The following is an 18,359-nucleotide window of genomic DNA, read 5'->3' as shown; positions in this document are numbered from 1 at the left end:
ACCAGAAGCTGCCTGCCCACATAACTTTGGCGTGTACCTTTGTTTTAAATGGTGACAGTTACATATTTTGTCTGAGGATGCCATTGTTTCAAGAAGGACCTGAAAAATATTGTATGTTTACCACTAATGGGGAGGTTATGCTATCCAGGATACCGGCCTTTCAGCTGTCTGAAAATACAGGGACAGATTTTCCAGAGCTAAGCTCTGTGCTTATTTACGTGGAATGCCTGCGTTTTCTCAAGGTGTGCATAACTATCTGTATTGGCTATGAATTTTGTCTTTATGCATACATGATTTGTTGCCCTTTCTTAGAGGTATTTTATACTTAGGGAAGGGGACTTACTCGTTGAATATCTAAAAAAAATACTTTGCAGCTGTTAGAGTGACCCGTCTGGTATCTCTGTGGAATGTAGATTGTCTCTTTTTCAGAAGGGGTAGTGCCTTTTCTGCATCTCTTTTTCCGAGATGCAAAGACTAACAAAAGGGTATCAAAAGCACATTAAGAGAGTTGGGGCTGACGTTGTAGTGTTGTTTGTACTCCTCCTTTAAACTCTTTTAAAATTCCATTATAAATACAGAAGTCATTTGTGGTCACAGAGCAAAGACTGTGGCAGGCATGGGAGTGGAACCTGGACCTTTTGACTGCGAGTTTTATGATTATTCTTGCCATCTCTCTTTTTTTTCCAGACACTTCAGGCATTCAGTTTTGTTCTACCGTTCTCTTGTCCTTTCTCCCCCCTCATGCCAATCAAAATAACTCCTAGGTTGTTTACTTTCAAGTATAATGGAATTGGACTTAAACATAACATTTTAATAGATAGTAATTCCCACAAATTATAAATGATCTTTCCAGGTGACCAGCCCAAAGGCCATATGGTTACTGCTTCAGCCTGTAAGCAAGACAGATGATGGATATTGCTGGTATGAGGTCTGATTTCTGAGAGTTGGAGCATGGTGCATCCTGTGCTGCTCTGCTGCAAATGCTCTAATAAAGGAGCGTCACTGATGGCCTATAAAGCAAGTTTAACATCCAGGCACTTAAGAAAAATGAGTTTCCTTACTTTGCCTTGGAGAAGAGAGGAGGTTGCTGCAGGGTCCCAACTTTATTCTTTGGTCTCAGTCATCTCAATTTCAGACAGTGGCACAGAGACTGTGGTTTTGTTTTGTTTTAATTTAGAAACTGCTGCTTATCTTGCAAATTCTCATGTCATGTTTTGTCACCCCAACTCAGAATTCTGGGTTTCCGACGAGCTCCACTGGTGGTTGGCAGGTTTGTGAATCTACGTACAGAGATCAAACCAGTAGCCACAGAGCAGCTTCTGGGTACCTTCATGACTGTGGGTAAGTGGATTCCATGGATTGTGCAGCCCAGTAAAGAAAAATGTGTTTAATGGGGAAAAAAAGCCAGGGGACTCTGACAGTTATAGAACAGTTAACTATGACACAGGAAGCTGGTAAGTCTCTTTCTGTGCCAAGAGAGATCGTAATGCTTGTATAACCCCATTTGGCGGGGGAGGAGGACTTGATTTTCTCCAAGTAGTTTTTCATCTGTAACTTCTCTGTGTTCCCTCATGCTGCTGTTACAGATGGGATTTTTTCTGACTACGAATTTCCTCTCTGCTGTCAGAGGTGGTTAGAAAAGTCTATGGTTAGACCTGAAAGGAAAAAAATAGAATTGTATTTAATGTGAAAACAGTGGTAATTTTGGATAATTTATACAGCTGATGCGTCAGTTGGTATTAGATGATGTTTGTGCTACGTCAGAGTCTGCTGAGCATTCATAACTAAATGTGTCAGAACTTCCGTATGTTGTTTACAGTAATAATGCTGTGAGGGGCACTTAATGGGAATTATTAAGGTGAACTCCTACCAGGTGGTCATTAAGCACCAAGAAATTACTTGAGCTGCAGCCTTAACTCTTTCAGGCTTTCATAAAATATCCAATTATTACTCTTTTTTTTTTTTTTTTTTTTTTCCAATAGGAAGACTCTAGAGATGATTGTTCATTACAGTTGATAAATATGTGTGCCTGTGTATGTCTATTACAAGCACTGTTGGTAGTCTCACCTACTAAGTTTGCCTAACGCTTTCAGTTATAAGGTGTAACTTTCAGATGAGAGTAACTCTGCCTTGCCAAACTCTTTTTGCATTCAGATTGGGTGTCTGCCTCAGGCAGACTTTACTTTTTCTAATTTCAGCCAAGATAACTAAGCAGTTTTCTAGCAGAAATGCTGACTTGAAAAGTATGGCTCCAGAAATGTTCATTGCCTTTCCTTAAATTCCTTGGAACCGCCTGTTCTGCAGAGTGTAAACCAAAGAAATGGGTGGATCTGGGGAGAAGGTTGTGATCTCTTGTCAACCCACATTTGACCAAGTTTCGGAGGTTTTGAAGAAAAGATATTCATGCATACTTAGTGCAGATTTGCTAGAGTTACAGCTGGAATCTCAGAATTCTGTCTCTTGCTAGACCTGCTGCAGGCCATGGAAAAGGAAGAGAGACTTGCAGGGCTTTCCATACAGATAAGAGATCTGGTCTGCTGCAAGATCTGTGTTGTTAATGATCATCTCTCTGATGTCTGTCTGGGGTGGTGGGAGCACAAGCACCGGGTCTGGATGGAGGACTGCAGAGGAGTACTGGCTGGCTAAAGGATTGGGATGTGTAAGGATGAAAAGTGAAAAACACGTCTTTCAGTGAGCTGGGCCTGGTTTGGGGAGGATATTGGATGTAGAGCCAAAGGAAGAAAGGGCAGGGAATAAGTGGAATCACAAGGAAGTGAGACATAATTGAAGAATATTTTGGAAGAATATCTGTGAGTGTGGAACTGCAATTAATTTGGCAAGGGTCAAGCAAAGGCAGATTAGAAGGGTGACATATAAAAGGTTAAGCTAAAAATGTTAATCTAGGCTATGTAGTTTACTGTATGCTACAGGCTACGTAGGCCTTACTGGATTAAAGACTGCAGGGTTTCATTGTTCCTCTCCTGTGAGAAGACATGCGTGAAACTTTTGCCAGCTTGTTTGTGTTTTTCAAAAAAGTGAGAAATCATAGAATCATTTAGGTTGGAAAAGACCTTTAAGATCATCAAGTCCAACCGTTAACCCAACCCTGCCATCCTACCACTAAACCATGTCCCTAAGCACCTCGTCTACCGGTCTCTTAAATACCTCCAGGGATGGAGACTCCACCGCTTCCCTGGGCAGCCCGTTCAGTGCCTGACAACCCTTTCATTGAAAAATTTTTTCCTAATGTCTAACCTAAATCTGACACATGAAGTGTAGAATTTAAAAATCAAGGAGTGCTAAGGTTGCAAAGTCATGGTCCTAAGGACTAGGAAGGGATCACAAAAACTTGTTGATAGTGCAATGTTGTATTAATTCTCAGTGTGATAAAAACATTAGAAAATATAGTTACTCTCTCCTTTGAATATTAGTCTTTAATGTTGCTTTGAATTAATAGATGTCTGTTTAATCTCTTCAGCCTCTCCTTCTCAGAGGCAGGAAGCATGAGGTCAAGTGCAGTGGAATCCTATTGCAGGGAAGGCTCTGCTGCAACAATGTGCTCCTGAATTTCAGTTGGCATTCCTTGGATTAAGTTCTGCTCTTTTGATACCTCTTTATTATTTCTTTTTTTCTTTTTAAGGTAATAACACTTGCTTCTATGGGAAGTGCTACTATTGTCGGGAAACAGAACCAGCTTGTGCAGATGGGGACATCATGGAGGGGTCAGTGACCCTGTGGCTACCAGATGTCTGGCCTCTTCAGAAGCATCGGCACCCATGGGGTAGGACTTACCGTGAAGGCAAACTTGCCAGGTATGAGAACATGATAATGTTATTCTTTAAACATGTTAATTTGTACCAGAATTACTCTTGCAATAAAGTAGCTAATTAAGGATCAAGTGTTCTGAAAACCTAGAGTTTTGCCGGCAGCTTTTTTGGTATGACACGAGAAGTCACGAAGTCTAGGATGAGATTTAAATTAAAATGAGCAAGAACGAAATCTTGTTTTCCATGATACTAAGTGCTGTCCTTTTTCTACTTCTTGCCTGGAACATAACTCCACCATACATTGACTCCAGGCTCTTAAAATCTTGGCCCTTGGCGAACCAAGAGTCTCCTCTTGTGTCGCTAGATCTTCTTCTGATGCTGTGCCCCTCTGTGGCCTACTAAAATACAGTAGCACGGGGTAGTTTTCTGCCAGACCTGATTTCGTGATACTTGTAGTTTGTTTCAAAAGTTGTGGGGCTGGTTTAGCTTAAGTAGGTAGGCACTGAAAAGTTCTTCTTTGCTTTGAATACCATCAGCATTTGTGACTGTGCTCAGCATCTAAAGAATGCTTTCAGAGAAGACAAACATGGGATCTAACAATCTTGTACAATAGTAACATGTCCAAGTATTTGGGTTGGAGATGGTTTTGCCATGACCAGAGCAGATTATTTCACACTTAGTACTTTTTTTGAAGTCTGTGTCCTGGACAGGTGATTAGAAAGAGGTTTTTAGTCCTTGATCTATTGATTTCCAATGATGTGATTGTTCTCAGAAAGAACCCCATCCAAAGGTTTCATTGAATTATTTTAGAGTATTAAATATATAGTTTGATTTTTGAGCAGCAGATGTTATCTCCTTTTCAACAGGTCAAAATCAGCTGTATTTAGTACATGGTAAATTGCAGTAATTAATTGACTGAATTTCTTGGAGGTGTTTCTTTTTTTGAGAGACTGTTTTTCATCATAAACTGCCTACTTATACAGGAGTTTACCCTGATGCCTATGCTGATTTGATACTTGCTGTATTTTAAACTTACTTGCTCTTGCCTCATTCAGCTGGGATTGCATGGTTCTGTTGTTTTGCATCTTGTCATGTTGTGCTTTTCACTCTGAGAGCATAAGGAGAATTAAACGTTCTCCTTTTTCTGTCTGGTAATTATGGAAAAAGAACTCTGTAGGAATTTTCTTCCCAATCTAGCTGCTACTGCTCCGTCCTGAGTTAACCTTTTGAATATAATTCATATAGTCATATTAATGTACATGATTTTTAATGGAAGTGTAATAGATAAAATCCCTGACCTTCAAAGTCCTATGCTAATAAATGATCAGAAATAAATGTCAGAGAAAGGTCTATCTTGAAAGAGTGAATGAAAAATAAGAAGAGAGAGCATAGTGTATCTGAAAAATTGTTGCAAGGAGATTAAGTACTGATCTAAAGTTAAATGAGAGAAAGAGAAACACTTGAGGAAGAGAACAGTGTAGCATAAAAGAAATTTATCTAGTAAAAGGAGGAGTGTGTTTTGAGATGTTTGGCTTGTGTGTTTGTGCTGTAAATTGAGTGTTGTGCTGGACCTTGACGCAAAAGAAAGAGGGAACTAGAGGCATCATTTCAGGAGTGTATATGGCATGTTAACAAAAACATTGAGAAAATACAATTTTGGCCACTCTGATTTGGATAACTGGAAGAAAGATGGGATAATGTGAGCTTAGGCTCCAGACCTCTAGAAGATGAGGTGGGGTATGTGGCAGTTCTGGTAGTTAAATTCTGATCTTCTCCCTGCTTTTATGACTCTCTGCGATTCTGAGCATGTCAGTGAGTCTCTCCAGCTTGTGTTTCCTCCATTTCTGTTTCCAGTTCACAGATGGTGTAAGGCATTTCCAACTTAACTGCTATTTTGTGAAGGATTGTTTCAGTCCTTACATGGAAGATGTTATAGATGTACTTGTTATTTAGGTTGACAGATGGAAAGGATATACACCAGAGATTTGGCTGTTTCGGTGGTAGTGTTGAATAGCTTTGAAAACTGTAAAGAAGAAAATGAGAAAATTTAAAATCCTAGCTTTTGAGAATTGAGAAATAACATCCATGTTATAAGACCACTAATACATGCCTAGGTTACGTGTAAGAGAGGAGAAAAAAGGGAAGCTTGAAATCTTGCCATTGGAGGAGAAAGTGAGAGGTTCTGAAAGGAAAGTGGGGAGGAAAGAGACAACTGTCAGTGAAGGAGAATGAACACATATGAGGCCCTTTTCAGGCCGGAGGAGGTCATTAGTAACCATGATGTGGTTATTTGCATTAGAAAGGAAAAATGAAGAGGATCACTGGAAAGCAAGACTGATGGAAGCAGGTCAAGGCAACAGAAATAGACACGGTACTTGAAGTCCTTGGTTAGAAAATGAAGGGAGGCAAGTCATGGTGAGGCAGCCTGACCACTGCTGAATTGCGAGCAGTGAGGAAGCAAACTCTGATGTTGTTTTCTGTAGGGAGATAATGTGTAACCTTGCACTGAAACTATAGCTTGCTACATACACTAGGGTTTTAATATAGGATTTACTCTTTTAATAAAACACTTTTATCTAGCTCTTTCTTCTTTATATAGCCTTGACTGCTGCGCTCACCTTTTCTTTACACAGTCATGAGTGAATAAAGGGGTAGCCATAAACACCTTTGGTGTGCAATGATGAAGTGTCCCTTGAAGAGTTGATTTATTTTCTCTTGACGGCCCGCAGGTGGGAGTATGATGAAAGCTATTGTGATGCTGTGAAGAAGACTTCACCCTATGACTCGGGCCCCCGTCTCCTTGATATCATCGACACTGCCATCTTTGACTATTTGATTGGGAATGCTGACCGGCATCACTATGAGAGTTTCCAGGATGATGAAGGAGCCAGTATGCTCATCCTCTTGGATAATGCCAAAAGGTAAGGGAAATCCTAGTGGCCAGGCAGTGATGAGCACAAGGGCAGACATTTATCTGCTCTGCATCTCTCTTGTTTTCTCTCACTAATTTTTTCATTAATACCTTTTGTGCTAAAAATCCAAAGCTTTCCTTCTTATCAGAAATTACTCACCAAATATTACGGTCCTTCAGATGCCTACTCTGTGCTCTAGATACTATGACTGTTTTGGGCAAAGTCTTACTCAAACTACAGAAACAGCTGAATTAGCACAGTATGACCCTTTTTTCCCCCAAGGAACTTTCAAAGGTTCCCCAGAAAAGCCCCTCCCTTTTGTGCTTTTAATTAGTGGAAGATTAAAAACTTCTGATTTATTATTTACCAGTGAGTATTAATGAGTGCCATAGTAAAAGTAGTTTTCAAAACATGTCTCTGAATAATTTGGCATTCCCTGCCTTCTGGATCTGTCTGCTCTGGTTTTAAAAGGTTAGAAGTTTAAAATGGAGATAGAACTGATACTGAGAACAAACTAGATGATGTCCTGAGTGTGGATATTGCCTGTTATCAAAACAAAAATGAAGCATGTGGTAACTGGGAGGAACTGATGAGAAGTCCTTCTTGAGGTCGAAGTTTACTGTTAAACATGTGAGTTCAGAATGGGAGTTATTCTGTCTTTGCTATAGTTTTTGTATGTTGGCTGGCATAGTTTAAGTTAAAAACCCTATTGAAGATGCAGCCGTGTTTAAATCATAACAATTTGCTTGATTTTTCTTAAAAATAAAAGACAACCTATTCCACTTTATCATGATTTAGTCCAGAGACTCCCAAGTTTTTTTTTCTGATGGGCAGTGAGTTTCCCCTTCTGTGGATGGACCAGGTTCTGATGATTAGCTCTGGTAGTTCCCATGCCAGGCTCTGCTCTGCAAGTGGCTTTGCGTGCTGCTTGTACGAAGTGTACACAGCAGCTGAGACGTCTGATCTAGCCTTGAAAGGCTTGGAGTTACCATTTCTTTCCTCATTTGCCATTTGTACAGTAGATTCCTTCCTTCCTTCCTTCCTTCCTGTTTGTAATTTGCCTGCAGTGGCTGAGGTTTTTTGTCTTTATGCATCGGCCTGTTGAAGTAACACTCCCATCAGTTATGTCAGCAGGATGTGTTCCACCTTGGGACTGCTTAGTTATTGCTGCTTTCGGACTGTTTTAGGTGAATTTGGCAAAAATTGTCTTTCTGTAATGCTCTAGTAATGTGTTAGGAGGAAGTTAATGTATTAGTCACTGGAAGCGAGTATAGTAGTTGAAGGTCGTATTAGATCTTTCACTATGATACGTGCTTGTAACATTATGAAAACATTTCCAGTGGGGGCTTTGCAGGCCCAGAAGTAAATTGTTTTCTTGAAAGCTTAAGTAAAGTTCTTTCAGTTCCTTTGAGATAAGGGATAGGGGGACAGCTTTTTCATAGAATCCCAAGTTGGAAGGGACCCATAAGGATCATCAAGTCCAACTCCCTGCTCCTCGCAGGCCTAACTGAAACTAAACTGTATGACTTCTAGCATCGTCCAGACACTCCTTGGTTCTGTGACCCCTTCCCTGGGGTGCTTATTCCAGCTTCAAAGCTACTAATAACAGAATTATTTGAGCAGAGTAATGCCAGACTCCTAGAGTAAGTTATCTTTATTGAAGGGAAAGTTCTGTGTTGAAAGCGGTATTATGAGGAGGGTGAAACTATATTAAAAAAAAAGCACGTGTTTAGATGAAGCTTGAAATACTACAAAATCCTTTTGGCAGGCCTCACTTAGAAAGTGTGATCATGAAATGGTAAAGATGATCACCTTGATTGTTGAACTGTTCATCTAAGCTTGGCCATCTAAACCAGCATGTAGCTGCTATTTTGTTCATTCCCTGTCCAGCTGTGTCAGGCAAAGCTGAAACTAGGTATGCTGGTGTTGCTTCCGTTTATCTGGTACATTAGCTGATGCTGTTGAGAGTTATATCTGTAATTGGTCATGGCTTGTTTATATTTTAATTGAAATGATTTAAGCTGTTGGAGCATGAAATTGCCTAGTATTGATTTTTTTGAATTCTTTACAAATCCGTTGATGTTGAGAACAACATTAGGAGTTCAATGGGTTCACTTGGTTTTAATTTTGCTTTTCAGCTTTGGAAACCCTGCCCTGGATGAAAGAAGCATCTTGGCTCCTCTTTATCAGTGCTGCATGTAAGTGAAACACAGGGATTCTGTTCACTTACGCAATTGCTGCCCTTAGGTGTGCAATATAATTAAGTTTGCAGCCTTCTGGCAACCCGAAAATGTTCACTTGGGTACATAGTGTTTCACTTTTTTGAGGTATTACATTTGTTTGATGCATTGTCGCTGCTCAAGAAGCTACATTTTTATTAAGGTAGTAAATCAGACACTAGACTGTAGGAAGTAGTCCCACCTCCAAGTCACTGGTTCAAATCTGTCCTTAGTCAGTGTGACAGGTACTTTGCATCTGCAGCTGTCTGCGTACAGCTCCTGCCAAATACAAGTTCACATCACAGTTTGAGTTCTCCCTGACAGAAGCTAAGGACTCAACGTGCCTGGCAGCTTAACTACCTTCATTTCCAAATGTTCTTTCTAAACAAGACTACAGCGCTGCTCAGGGTGCTTCTTTCAAAGTGAAGTTTGTAGGTTTTTTACAGAATTTTGTTTCCACTTTGGCCTTGTGAGCTGTTTTTTTGTTTGTTTTATTTTTAGAGACTGTGACCTGTTTGTTTCTGTTTTCTGTGGCCACTCTCTCACCAGGCCATTGCTACTTCTCATTAACAAATAGATAAAAGTACCAGGAAGAAAAATAGTGATATAGCTGTTTCCTGTATCTGTTGCTTCATGATAACATTAACTCCTTTAAACCTTCCAAATTAAGCATTTAGTTGAGAGTTCCTCGAGCCTGTCCTTGGCGGGTTCTGTCTCCCAAATTCCTTGCGGCCTGTGAAACCTGGGAACTCTGCAGAAGGCCTGAACTCTCCCCTCCTGCTTGTGCTAAGCAAGGCTCCGTGCATGCTACAGTACACCTGGCCTACATCCTGCAAGATTCTTGCATAATCCATATGGAGAATAATTACAGTAAATGATTTTCAAATTCTTTAGTTTTCCTATGTTAATTGTAAAAGCATTTTTGATTTCCTGTTTTAGGAGGATCTTTTGGAGTCTTTCTCGTGTAGATTCTCCCAAATGCAATCAGAAGGGAAGTTTATCTATGTAAGAGACTTTGCAGTTTCCTGCTTTCACATACCCTTTCTTTCCGATACCAGGCAAATGCCACATAAGAAGACATATGTACAATTGTTTTAACTATGGGTTTGTTATAACACTTATATTGTTGGTTTCTTTGGAAGCCATCATAAGCCAAGAGTTTAGACCAGTGGTGCTAAACCACAAAATTTTGGGAGAGAATCCCAAGAGACTTCCTAGAACAAGACAGTTTAGATGGGCTGACATCATCGGGTTCAATGGGCAATGAAGCAGGAAGATCACTGCTGTGTTCGCTTTCTGTGGGATTTCAGTTGACTGACTTGTGTCCTTTGTAATTAATTGTTGGTCAGGGATGCTCTTCCTGAGGTGATGTGAATTTTGGTTTTGAATTAACAGCCAGGCTGTTTATTTTGTTCCCTTTTCTTTCCCTTTCAAACTGTGTCCAGGAGGCCTCAGGACTGAAGAACTTCCTTGCCAGCAGTTGAAAGTGTTCCTATATAACATAGGAATTACATCACATTAGATTCTTACTTCTTCACCTTTAGTTTTCAAGTTTCACTTGGACATTGTGTATAATGCAGTTATACCTGGACGTTCCTTTGCCAAAACCACTTTTGTAATAAGACTCCCTTCTGCTTAAATAAAATCATGATGTAAGGGGCTCCCTCAAGAGGCTGCCTTTTGGTATTGCTGATGGGACTTCAGCTGGACAGTGCTGTGATGACATCTTTGTTTCTTCCTTTTGCAGCATCCGGGTTTCTACCTGGAACAGACTCAATTACCTGAAGAATGGAGTACTGAAGTCTGCCTTAAAAACTGCTATGTCGCATGACCCCATCTCACCAGTGCTTTCTGACCCTCATCTGGATGCCCTAGACCAGCGGCTTCTCAGCATTCTGGCTACAGTGAAGCAGTGCACAGACCAGTTTGGGCCAGATGTTGTGCTGGTGGAAGACAGGATGACACTGTCTCATTTGTAATTGTAGTGGAACACAGATGAAACTCCTTTTTTAAAAAACAAACAACAAAGCGATAGAAAAACAGCACAATCAGTTCGGAAGGGCTGTGGCCAAGATGGACTGAAAAGAACAGGAAAGCTTCCGAGCCAGAGAAACAGAGGTGACACTGGCTTTTACCTTGGGCTGACAGCAGTGAGAGGTGGGAAGTCAGAGCCTTGAACGGCTCAGTACTTGTAATGGCATCTTGGCCATTGTGGTGTGTCCATTGCCGGCAGTGGACATTGCACTGGATAAAAATGGCTCTTGGTGTTGGTGGAAGTGTGTGGAATGCAGACGCTAATTTGTGGACTGAATCTAGAGGGGACAAATGGAGATGAACAGTACAATCCTTTCCCCTTCTCTTCCCCTCATATACTCTTGCGAGTTTTTGTCTGATTCAGGGTTGTACATAATCAGCTGTGAGCTGGTTAGGCATTTTACTGCTTCTTTAGAGAAAGGAAGTGGTGAATAAAATAATTACTAGACTGAAGAGTTGTGTCACCCCCCCGGGGGTGGGATGTTCTTCTGAATGCCATTAGGGGTGGGAGAGGGGACCTCTGCTGCTCAGTTGTCTTTTTCTCGATAAAAGGCTGGGAATGGGGTTTGCCTCATAAATGATAATGCTTCAGCGTTTTCGCTGAAGTCCTGTCGAGGATTTATCCACAGGGTTGGAGATTTAGGGGAGGACAGGGCGGTTATACAGCACTTGGTAGTTAAGGGGTTAAAGTAAGTTTCCATGTGTCCTGCTGTTTTCCATTTATAAGGAATCTGGCAAGGTCTGAGTAGAGGAAATATCCTTGCAGTCCTGTGTCCATATTAACCAAATTTTCATTGTATGATAGCTGAGGAGGAGGAGATAATCTGTCCTTGGAAGCAGGTTCCGTTTAGCAAGGACATGCTGCTTACTGTATGCCCTATTTAATTTGGGGAATCTGGGTGTGTTGCACTGGCAAAAGATAGGTGTATTGCTATATATATATATAAAAATATATATATGTATTGCTATAACCAACAGCCATGGGCAAGGCCCCGAAGAGTAGACAAAACCCTGAGCTCTGGTCTTTCCTCATCATCTCGTACGGAGGGAGCTTTCTGCTGCTCAGTGTTGTAATCACAGCTCAGTGCTGCTGTTTTGTGGAACACCAGCCCTTTTTTAGTCCCGCCTGGCCTGGCCTGCGGCCAAGCTCTGAAGCTGTGAGCACTTCCAGTAAGTTTTCTGCCTTCCCCAGCTGCTTCCTGCAACAACCCCCACTGTGATGTTCTGACTGGGGAGGTCATCCCGGGGTCCTCACTCCTAATGGTTTTGCCGTAGATGGGGAGGGTTGGTGCAAGTGAGCTTTTCAGGGTGGACTTGTAGCTCTCATCTTGTGCTAGTCCTGTCATCCTTCGGCACTGCTCAACCTGTGCTGCAGATGAGCTTGTGGCCATAAAACTTGTCACACTTGTGGTAGGTCTGAATCTACGTCTCCAGAAGGGAAGCAGCTTCGTCATTACATTTCCAAATTTAACAGGTGTGCATCGATTTTCAGTTCAGGCAGTATGGTCCTTAAGAAGTAAGGGAAGGGCTCACTTCCCAAAATGATTACGTATTATTGAACTTGTGAGCAAGAGCAGCAAAGTGTCAGTTTAAGACCTTTTCCTTGATTTGCTTTTCTAGCTCTGCAGTAGTGTGGCAGGCAGATGAAGTGCTCTTTCCTGCTCTTGCACCTGCTGCCACCTGCCTGATCAAAGAGGTGTTAATGAGAGAGTTTATTTTAAAAATGCAGTTCTATTTTGTTGAAGTCTTCTTGTCATTGCCTGAGCAGAGTATCTTGAAAGCAGAATTCACCCATCTACCTGAGATTGGATTTTATGTTCTTCTAGATCTCTTCTGGACTTGGCCACGTCACAGACCCACCCCACAGTCAGGATGAGATGTGGCGTTGTTTATTGGTGTTACTAGCCAGGACTGTAATGCACGGCCAGCTTTTTGGACACTGGTGTTAAGCTAGTGCCTGTTTATTGCTATACTTGATAATATAACACATGCTTTAGAAGCCATGGTCCTTGGGTGAGTTTAACCCACCGGCGTGGGTTGTGCCTTGTGGGTTCTCTTAGGGCAGAAGGGAGTGCGCTCGGCTGATGGCGAGCGTGGGCAGGGGCCGTGCAGGGATTGCCCTCCTCTCTCGCTGGCTGTGCTGGCCTGTCGCCTGGCTTCCTGTCAGATTTCGGTGCTTCAGCGAGACACTGTTGGAAAGTACTGTGGGCAACAGTTAGGTGGTTAGTGAATGCTTTTATTCTAATGGAGAATAGATTCATAGGGAGTTGGTGAAGCACATGGCAGTGGCTTATAGCATTTTTAAAAGCATGTTCTTCTCTTTGAACTTAATCATGAGCACTTAGTATTTTGGGAAGGATCTACCAAAATTTGAAGTTTCGATTTATATTTGATCACTCTTGATCATATATATTTGATTTAATAATAGAATCCCAAAAAAGTCTTTCTGTCTTTATGAAATTAAATTACTGTTCAGGGCTTATGTATTGCTTGTTCACAGGCCTCAAAGCTGAAGCTTTTGCCATCAGGTGGAACTTGGGGATAAGTTTTCCCCCGGTACGAATGTCAAAGATTTAAAGCACTATATTGGTTTAATTGTAAACAAAGGGCACGAAGTCCGACATCATCAGTAGGAGGAAGCAAGAAACAGTTGCTTCTTTTCTTCTTTTTTTGTCATGTTGATGCTTTTGGTCGCTGTAAACACCACTGGAGTTTGGTGTTCTGCATCAGGAAAGAAGAATAAATTCGTCTCTTACCCAAAGTCAGGAAGATCTGATTTTGGCCTTGTGATAATCTCTGGCATTTTGGCAGTGATTGTTGTTTTGCTTGAATACAGAACCCTAAGAAATTTTAAATTGTAACCATTGCAAAGGAAATAAGAAGCAGCAGCCACATGCAAATAGGGTCTGCTTGAATCTCTGAAAAATAACGTCATTTGTGAGGCAGGTGCTACGCTCTGTTGATGAGGTTTTAATGACACCTCCTAATTCTTGTTCACTGTGCACACTGTAATTCGCTGGCTCCAGATGTTACAAAATGGTTGTGTTGTGAATATTAGTAATATCAGAGTGCTAGAAGCAGAGAAATCAAGAACTAATTAAAAAGAGAGCATCATCAGCCATCTGCTATTTATCTCCTCCTTCCCAAGTCAGCAGTTGGGTCTGGAGGAGACAGTGAAGTCGGCTCCTCTTCCAGCAGCTAATGAACTGGAGTGTGTCTTGCCAAACAAACTTCAACTGAAAAATACTAATTTATTAAGAAGGTAATTTATTTGCTGTGGCAGCTGGAGGAAGATGCTTGAAACAGACACCCCCTCTTGGAGCTGTCAGAGGATTGCCCCTGGGAGCAGCCGCACAAATGGAGGTTGCTAATAAGAAAACAGAATGCAATCATGACTTTCTACTTGTATCCCCCAGGGTCAGATTCCACATAAAGCAACATTGTGTGAATAAAGATTTTAATAAAGCAACATTGATGGATTGTTTAAGTCTCTCTCCTGTGTGTGTCTCTCTCTTGTTCCAACATGTGGTGGGCTGGATGTTTAAAGTGCTTTGCTACTGATGTTTCATTGTTATTTCTTCGCTACTAGTTATCAATGGCATTTATTCCAGTCATGTATTTCCAAGAATCTTGAGGTCAAATGTGACGGTTGTTTGCAAGAGCTTTGTTGGTAAGGACAGATGGGTTTAAGAAGAGTGTCCCAAAGTGATACAGAAGAAGAACACATCTAGCTTTAAGTGGTCTTCGGAGAGCAAATATTTTTTGCTTTTGAAAGTGCATCTCATGGCCCTGCGTCTGCCAAGCACCTAGGGTGATTTCTTGGTTGTGTCCCAATGGGTTGGCTTTGTTAAACGGAGCAAGGGATGTATACGGAGTTGGCAAGAGATGTATACAGAGTTGGCAGGTTGCTCGTGGTTGGCTTTTCTAGGCTGTTACTGAAGCCCTTTTACGAGACAGGGCTAGTAAACAGCTGTGCAAAATCTGTCCCTGTCGAGTGCAGGGATTTAATCTGCCTGTATCAGAGCTTGTTTTCTTAATAACCCGCTGCAGTGAGTTTTCCAGAGGTAGGAGGTGATGCTCACAGTTCTGAATGTCAGGCATCTGGAAGCCAAGGAAGCCACACTGAGAGCTGCTGTGTACTTCTGAGGACTGCGTGAGCTGCTGCCAGCCCCCAAACAGCTCTTGGGGACAGGGCACCACAGAACCGCCGAGGCCCTGTGCTGCTCCTGGGAACGCAGGAAGGATCTTTGACCTGGCCAGTAGCATCAGTGTGGTGTTGTGAAACGACCAAAGGCACCTGGTTTTTTTTTTTTAAAACTGGAGTTTTCTCAGTTGAAACTTTGGACTTCAGCATTGCTGAATTTTGTAAGAACTGGTTTGGGTATTTTGGGGGGTTTGCGGGGGGAGGATGTTCTGGTTTGGGGGGCTTTTTTTTGTCTCCTAGCATTGTGTGGTGACAATAATTTTTCATATCCTCCATCTCTATTTTTGAGGTGCCGATTTGCTCAGGGAGCAGGACAGGATTCTTGCTTGTGTGTAAGCGGTTCGACAACTTGCAGAAATTAGGGATGCTTTTAAGTTTTGAAAGGCTGAAGTAGCTAGTGTGGAGAGCTGTTTTTATAAGCACTTTGTTGCATTAGTGCTATGTAATTTTGGAGTGGTTGGCCTTAGTAACAGGGTGAGAATTCACATAACTGGAAGATTTTAAAGTGTTTCTGATTATGTAATGAACATGATTTTACAGAGGAACGAACAGAAGCAACTTTGAGCCAATGGAGAACCAAAGGGGTTTGAAAATTAGCACTTTCCCTGAATTTCTTTCAAATTCTTTGCCTACAAATTTTTATTGGTTCTAAAAATTAGAAATAAAAGAAGTTCTTAGTTCATTTATCTCAAGTGGGGGACTGGTGCTCCTTTGTTTTTTTCTTTGTGGAGTCTGTCAATATTTTTAAGAGACTGGGGATGGATAGAACTTTGGGAGGGGGAAAAACTAAAGGAAGGAGGGGAAAGGCCTCCCTTCATATCCTTTATTCCAGATCTTCCTTTTATTTAGTGATCTAATCCATAGCTGTGTTATACTGAGCTCTGGAGAGGGACTCTCCTCTTCCTCCTGCCTTCTGTCAGAGTTCATCTGTGGGTGTGCAGAAGGAATTGCTGTATGGAAACTGCAAAAAAAGATGGATGCATGGCATTTCCCCGTCCAGCAGATAGAGCCTGTAGTATAAAATCATGGATTGCAAGGTTCCCTCTGAGTGTTTTTGTACCGAGTTGTGTCAGGGGTGCTGAATAAGCCAGGCATAACCACATTTCCGTGGTGCTGGTTTTAGTTCCTTTTTAGATGACACCTGAAGTGTAAGACCTGACTGGACTGGAGACCATGGATTTTTAATCAGGTGGTTGCTGCTCACCGGGACTCGTTTGGAATAACCAGCCGTGAGGTGAAAAGCTGTGCATCCTAGTACCATCGCTGGGGCCACGCAGATCCCTGCAGCTGCCTCCTCCTGCAAAGCCCGTCAGCTGAACACCAGCAAAGACTACAGTGAGTGTGTGAGATTCAGCAGAGGAAGCAAACAGAAGGAGGGGGATCTAATCCCAGCAAGCTGTGCCAGGGCATTGACTGCTGTGCTTCTGAGCCCCATCCTTCCCAGCCCCAGTACGAGCGAGTTCTCCTCGGTGTAGGGATAATTTCCTCCCTGAGGTCCCGCAAAGGGAATCGACTATTTGTTGGGGGGGGACTTCGTTTGTTTCCTCTTTGTGTTTCCCCACGTCAGTGTCTTGTTAATGGTAGAGCCAGGTCGGAGGAGGGGTAGTTGGCAGGTTATTAAACAACTGCTTTATTTTTCCCTTTAGCTCTTACAACGTGCCGTGTTTGAGTGAAGCTGACATGCATGGTACCATGGAGCTGGTGTGGTGGTGGACGTTTTCTCTTTCAGAATTTGCTTTCTCAAACTTCTTCCCTTTGGAGCACGGAAGCATCTATTTTTTTTATGCAGTCTGCCCCTTTTGATAAGCTCTCTTGGGCTAAAGCACTTATCCCTGGGAGGTTAGAGTTTGAATGTTATGGCGATGGGTTTTTTTATAAATGTATATAAGCATTTCAATTCAGATGTTTCAGCTAGCTAGAAAGGCTGATAGCAGTTTAATTTGTCATGGCTACAGAGAGTTCGATTTTTAATTGATTTTTTTTTTTTTTTTACGTGCACAGGTTTTAGTTCTGTTTAAGTTACTGCAACTGGTGTTAAGGTTTTAGCCTCACTGATTATTTTTGAAGCTGGAGGGGGCAATTATGTTAATGCCAGTACGTGTAATGCCGATGTGTAATATATATAGCCACCTGTAGATGGTGATATGCTCCGCTCCATACCTTGGCAGTGCTGGATCCCGCTCCCCATCCACCTGAATGAGTGGATTGCCAGGCTGGATGAATTGCATTTAGTGTCCTCCTTATTTTTATTTTTCTGAGCACGTGGGATAACCTTGGAATTCTTTCCATGTCCAAAGCATCCTGGCCTTCTCTCGGTTAGGATAAGTTATGGGATGCTCAGTAACTTGTTAGAGGTGTTGGTCTCTTGTAGTAAGCCAGCAGTGGGCAGAGCTTAAGGTAAAATGCAAGTTATATGGGGCTTACCCACTTTTCATCTCCCACACGCAGCTGAGTTCGTGTACTTAGCATGGCAGCAGTTACCGGTTGAGCTTTGGAGGGTTGAAGTCTACCTGTATCCAAAATCAAAGCCAGGCTTTGAACGGGGTCCTAGAATCTCCTGCAATGGGCAGCCAGCCCTAACGACTGTGCTTGCTGCTTCCCGCTACAGGAGGGGTTTTACAGCTTGTTGGAGAAACTTGCTGGGGAAAACTGGTTGGTGGCGGTGAGCTTAGTGGTGGTAATGAGCTGTACCTCAGTTCTCGTATGTGATTGCACGGTGGTTCCGTGCTGGTCTTGGGGTTTTTTTTACTAGCTGCTTGAACGGAGCCCACCCTACCTCTGCTAATGTTTGGATGTACTGGTGTACGAAGATGCACCGATGTCAAAGCCACCAGCAACACTTCCTGGGGCAGATGAGGAATGTTGCACATCCAGTGTCGCACAGCAAGCCCGTCCCAGAGCCAGCAACGAAACCGTTTCTGCTAGAGCTTCGATCTGCTTGCTACACTGAAGTCATAGCACAGCAGGCAGCAAGGACCCCCCGGGCAGCACAGAGCCGCTCCGGGCGCTGCCGGGCTGGCTCAGCCGCTGCCTCCTGCTCCCTTGCTTACGCCTGTTATTTTGGTGTCCCCTTGCAAATGACCTGATGAACAGCAACTGCTGCTGCCTCTTGCGTTTGTGGCAGCAAAACCGCAGCTGAGCCGCTGGGCTGCTTAAGAAACGGATAATTTGCCTGCCCCGGGTGTGTGTTGCTGGGGCTGCGGGGGGGAGGGCAGGGGGGGGC

At 42.5% G+C, this 18,359-nt stretch overlaps 1 protein-coding gene across 2 annotated transcripts in view; it reads left to right on the top strand.

Moving 5' to 3' along the window:
- Nucleotides 1-13,193, top strand: part of FAM20B (FAM20B glycosaminoglycan xylosylkinase) — a 30,572-nt gene extending 17,379 nt beyond the window's left edge. For both annotated transcript variants that reach the window (XM_035900585.1, XM_009647754.2), the window contains 5 exons: nucleotides 1,232-1,341; nucleotides 3,641-3,812; nucleotides 6,497-6,688; nucleotides 8,818-8,877; nucleotides 10,646-13,193. In XM_035900585.1, the coding sequence (XP_035756478.1) occupies nucleotides 1,232-1,341; nucleotides 3,641-3,812; nucleotides 6,497-6,688; nucleotides 8,818-8,877; nucleotides 10,646-10,877 (766 nt within the window). In that variant the 3' untranslated portion in view covers nucleotides 10,878-13,193. The remainder of the gene's footprint in view (nucleotides 1-1,231; nucleotides 1,342-3,640; nucleotides 3,813-6,496; nucleotides 6,689-8,817; nucleotides 8,878-10,645) is intronic.
- The last annotated feature ends 5,166 nt before the right edge of the window (nucleotides 13,194-18,359 follow it).

This window comes from Egretta garzetta, unplaced genomic scaffold, assembly GCF_000687185.1.
Source record: "Egretta garzetta isolate BGI_Z169 unplaced genomic scaffold, ASM68718v1 scaffold760, whole genome shotgun sequence".
Taxonomy (NCBI): domain Eukaryota; kingdom Metazoa; phylum Chordata; class Aves; order Pelecaniformes; family Ardeidae; genus Egretta; species Egretta garzetta.
This window is presented reverse-complemented; position numbering and strand designations above follow the sequence as displayed.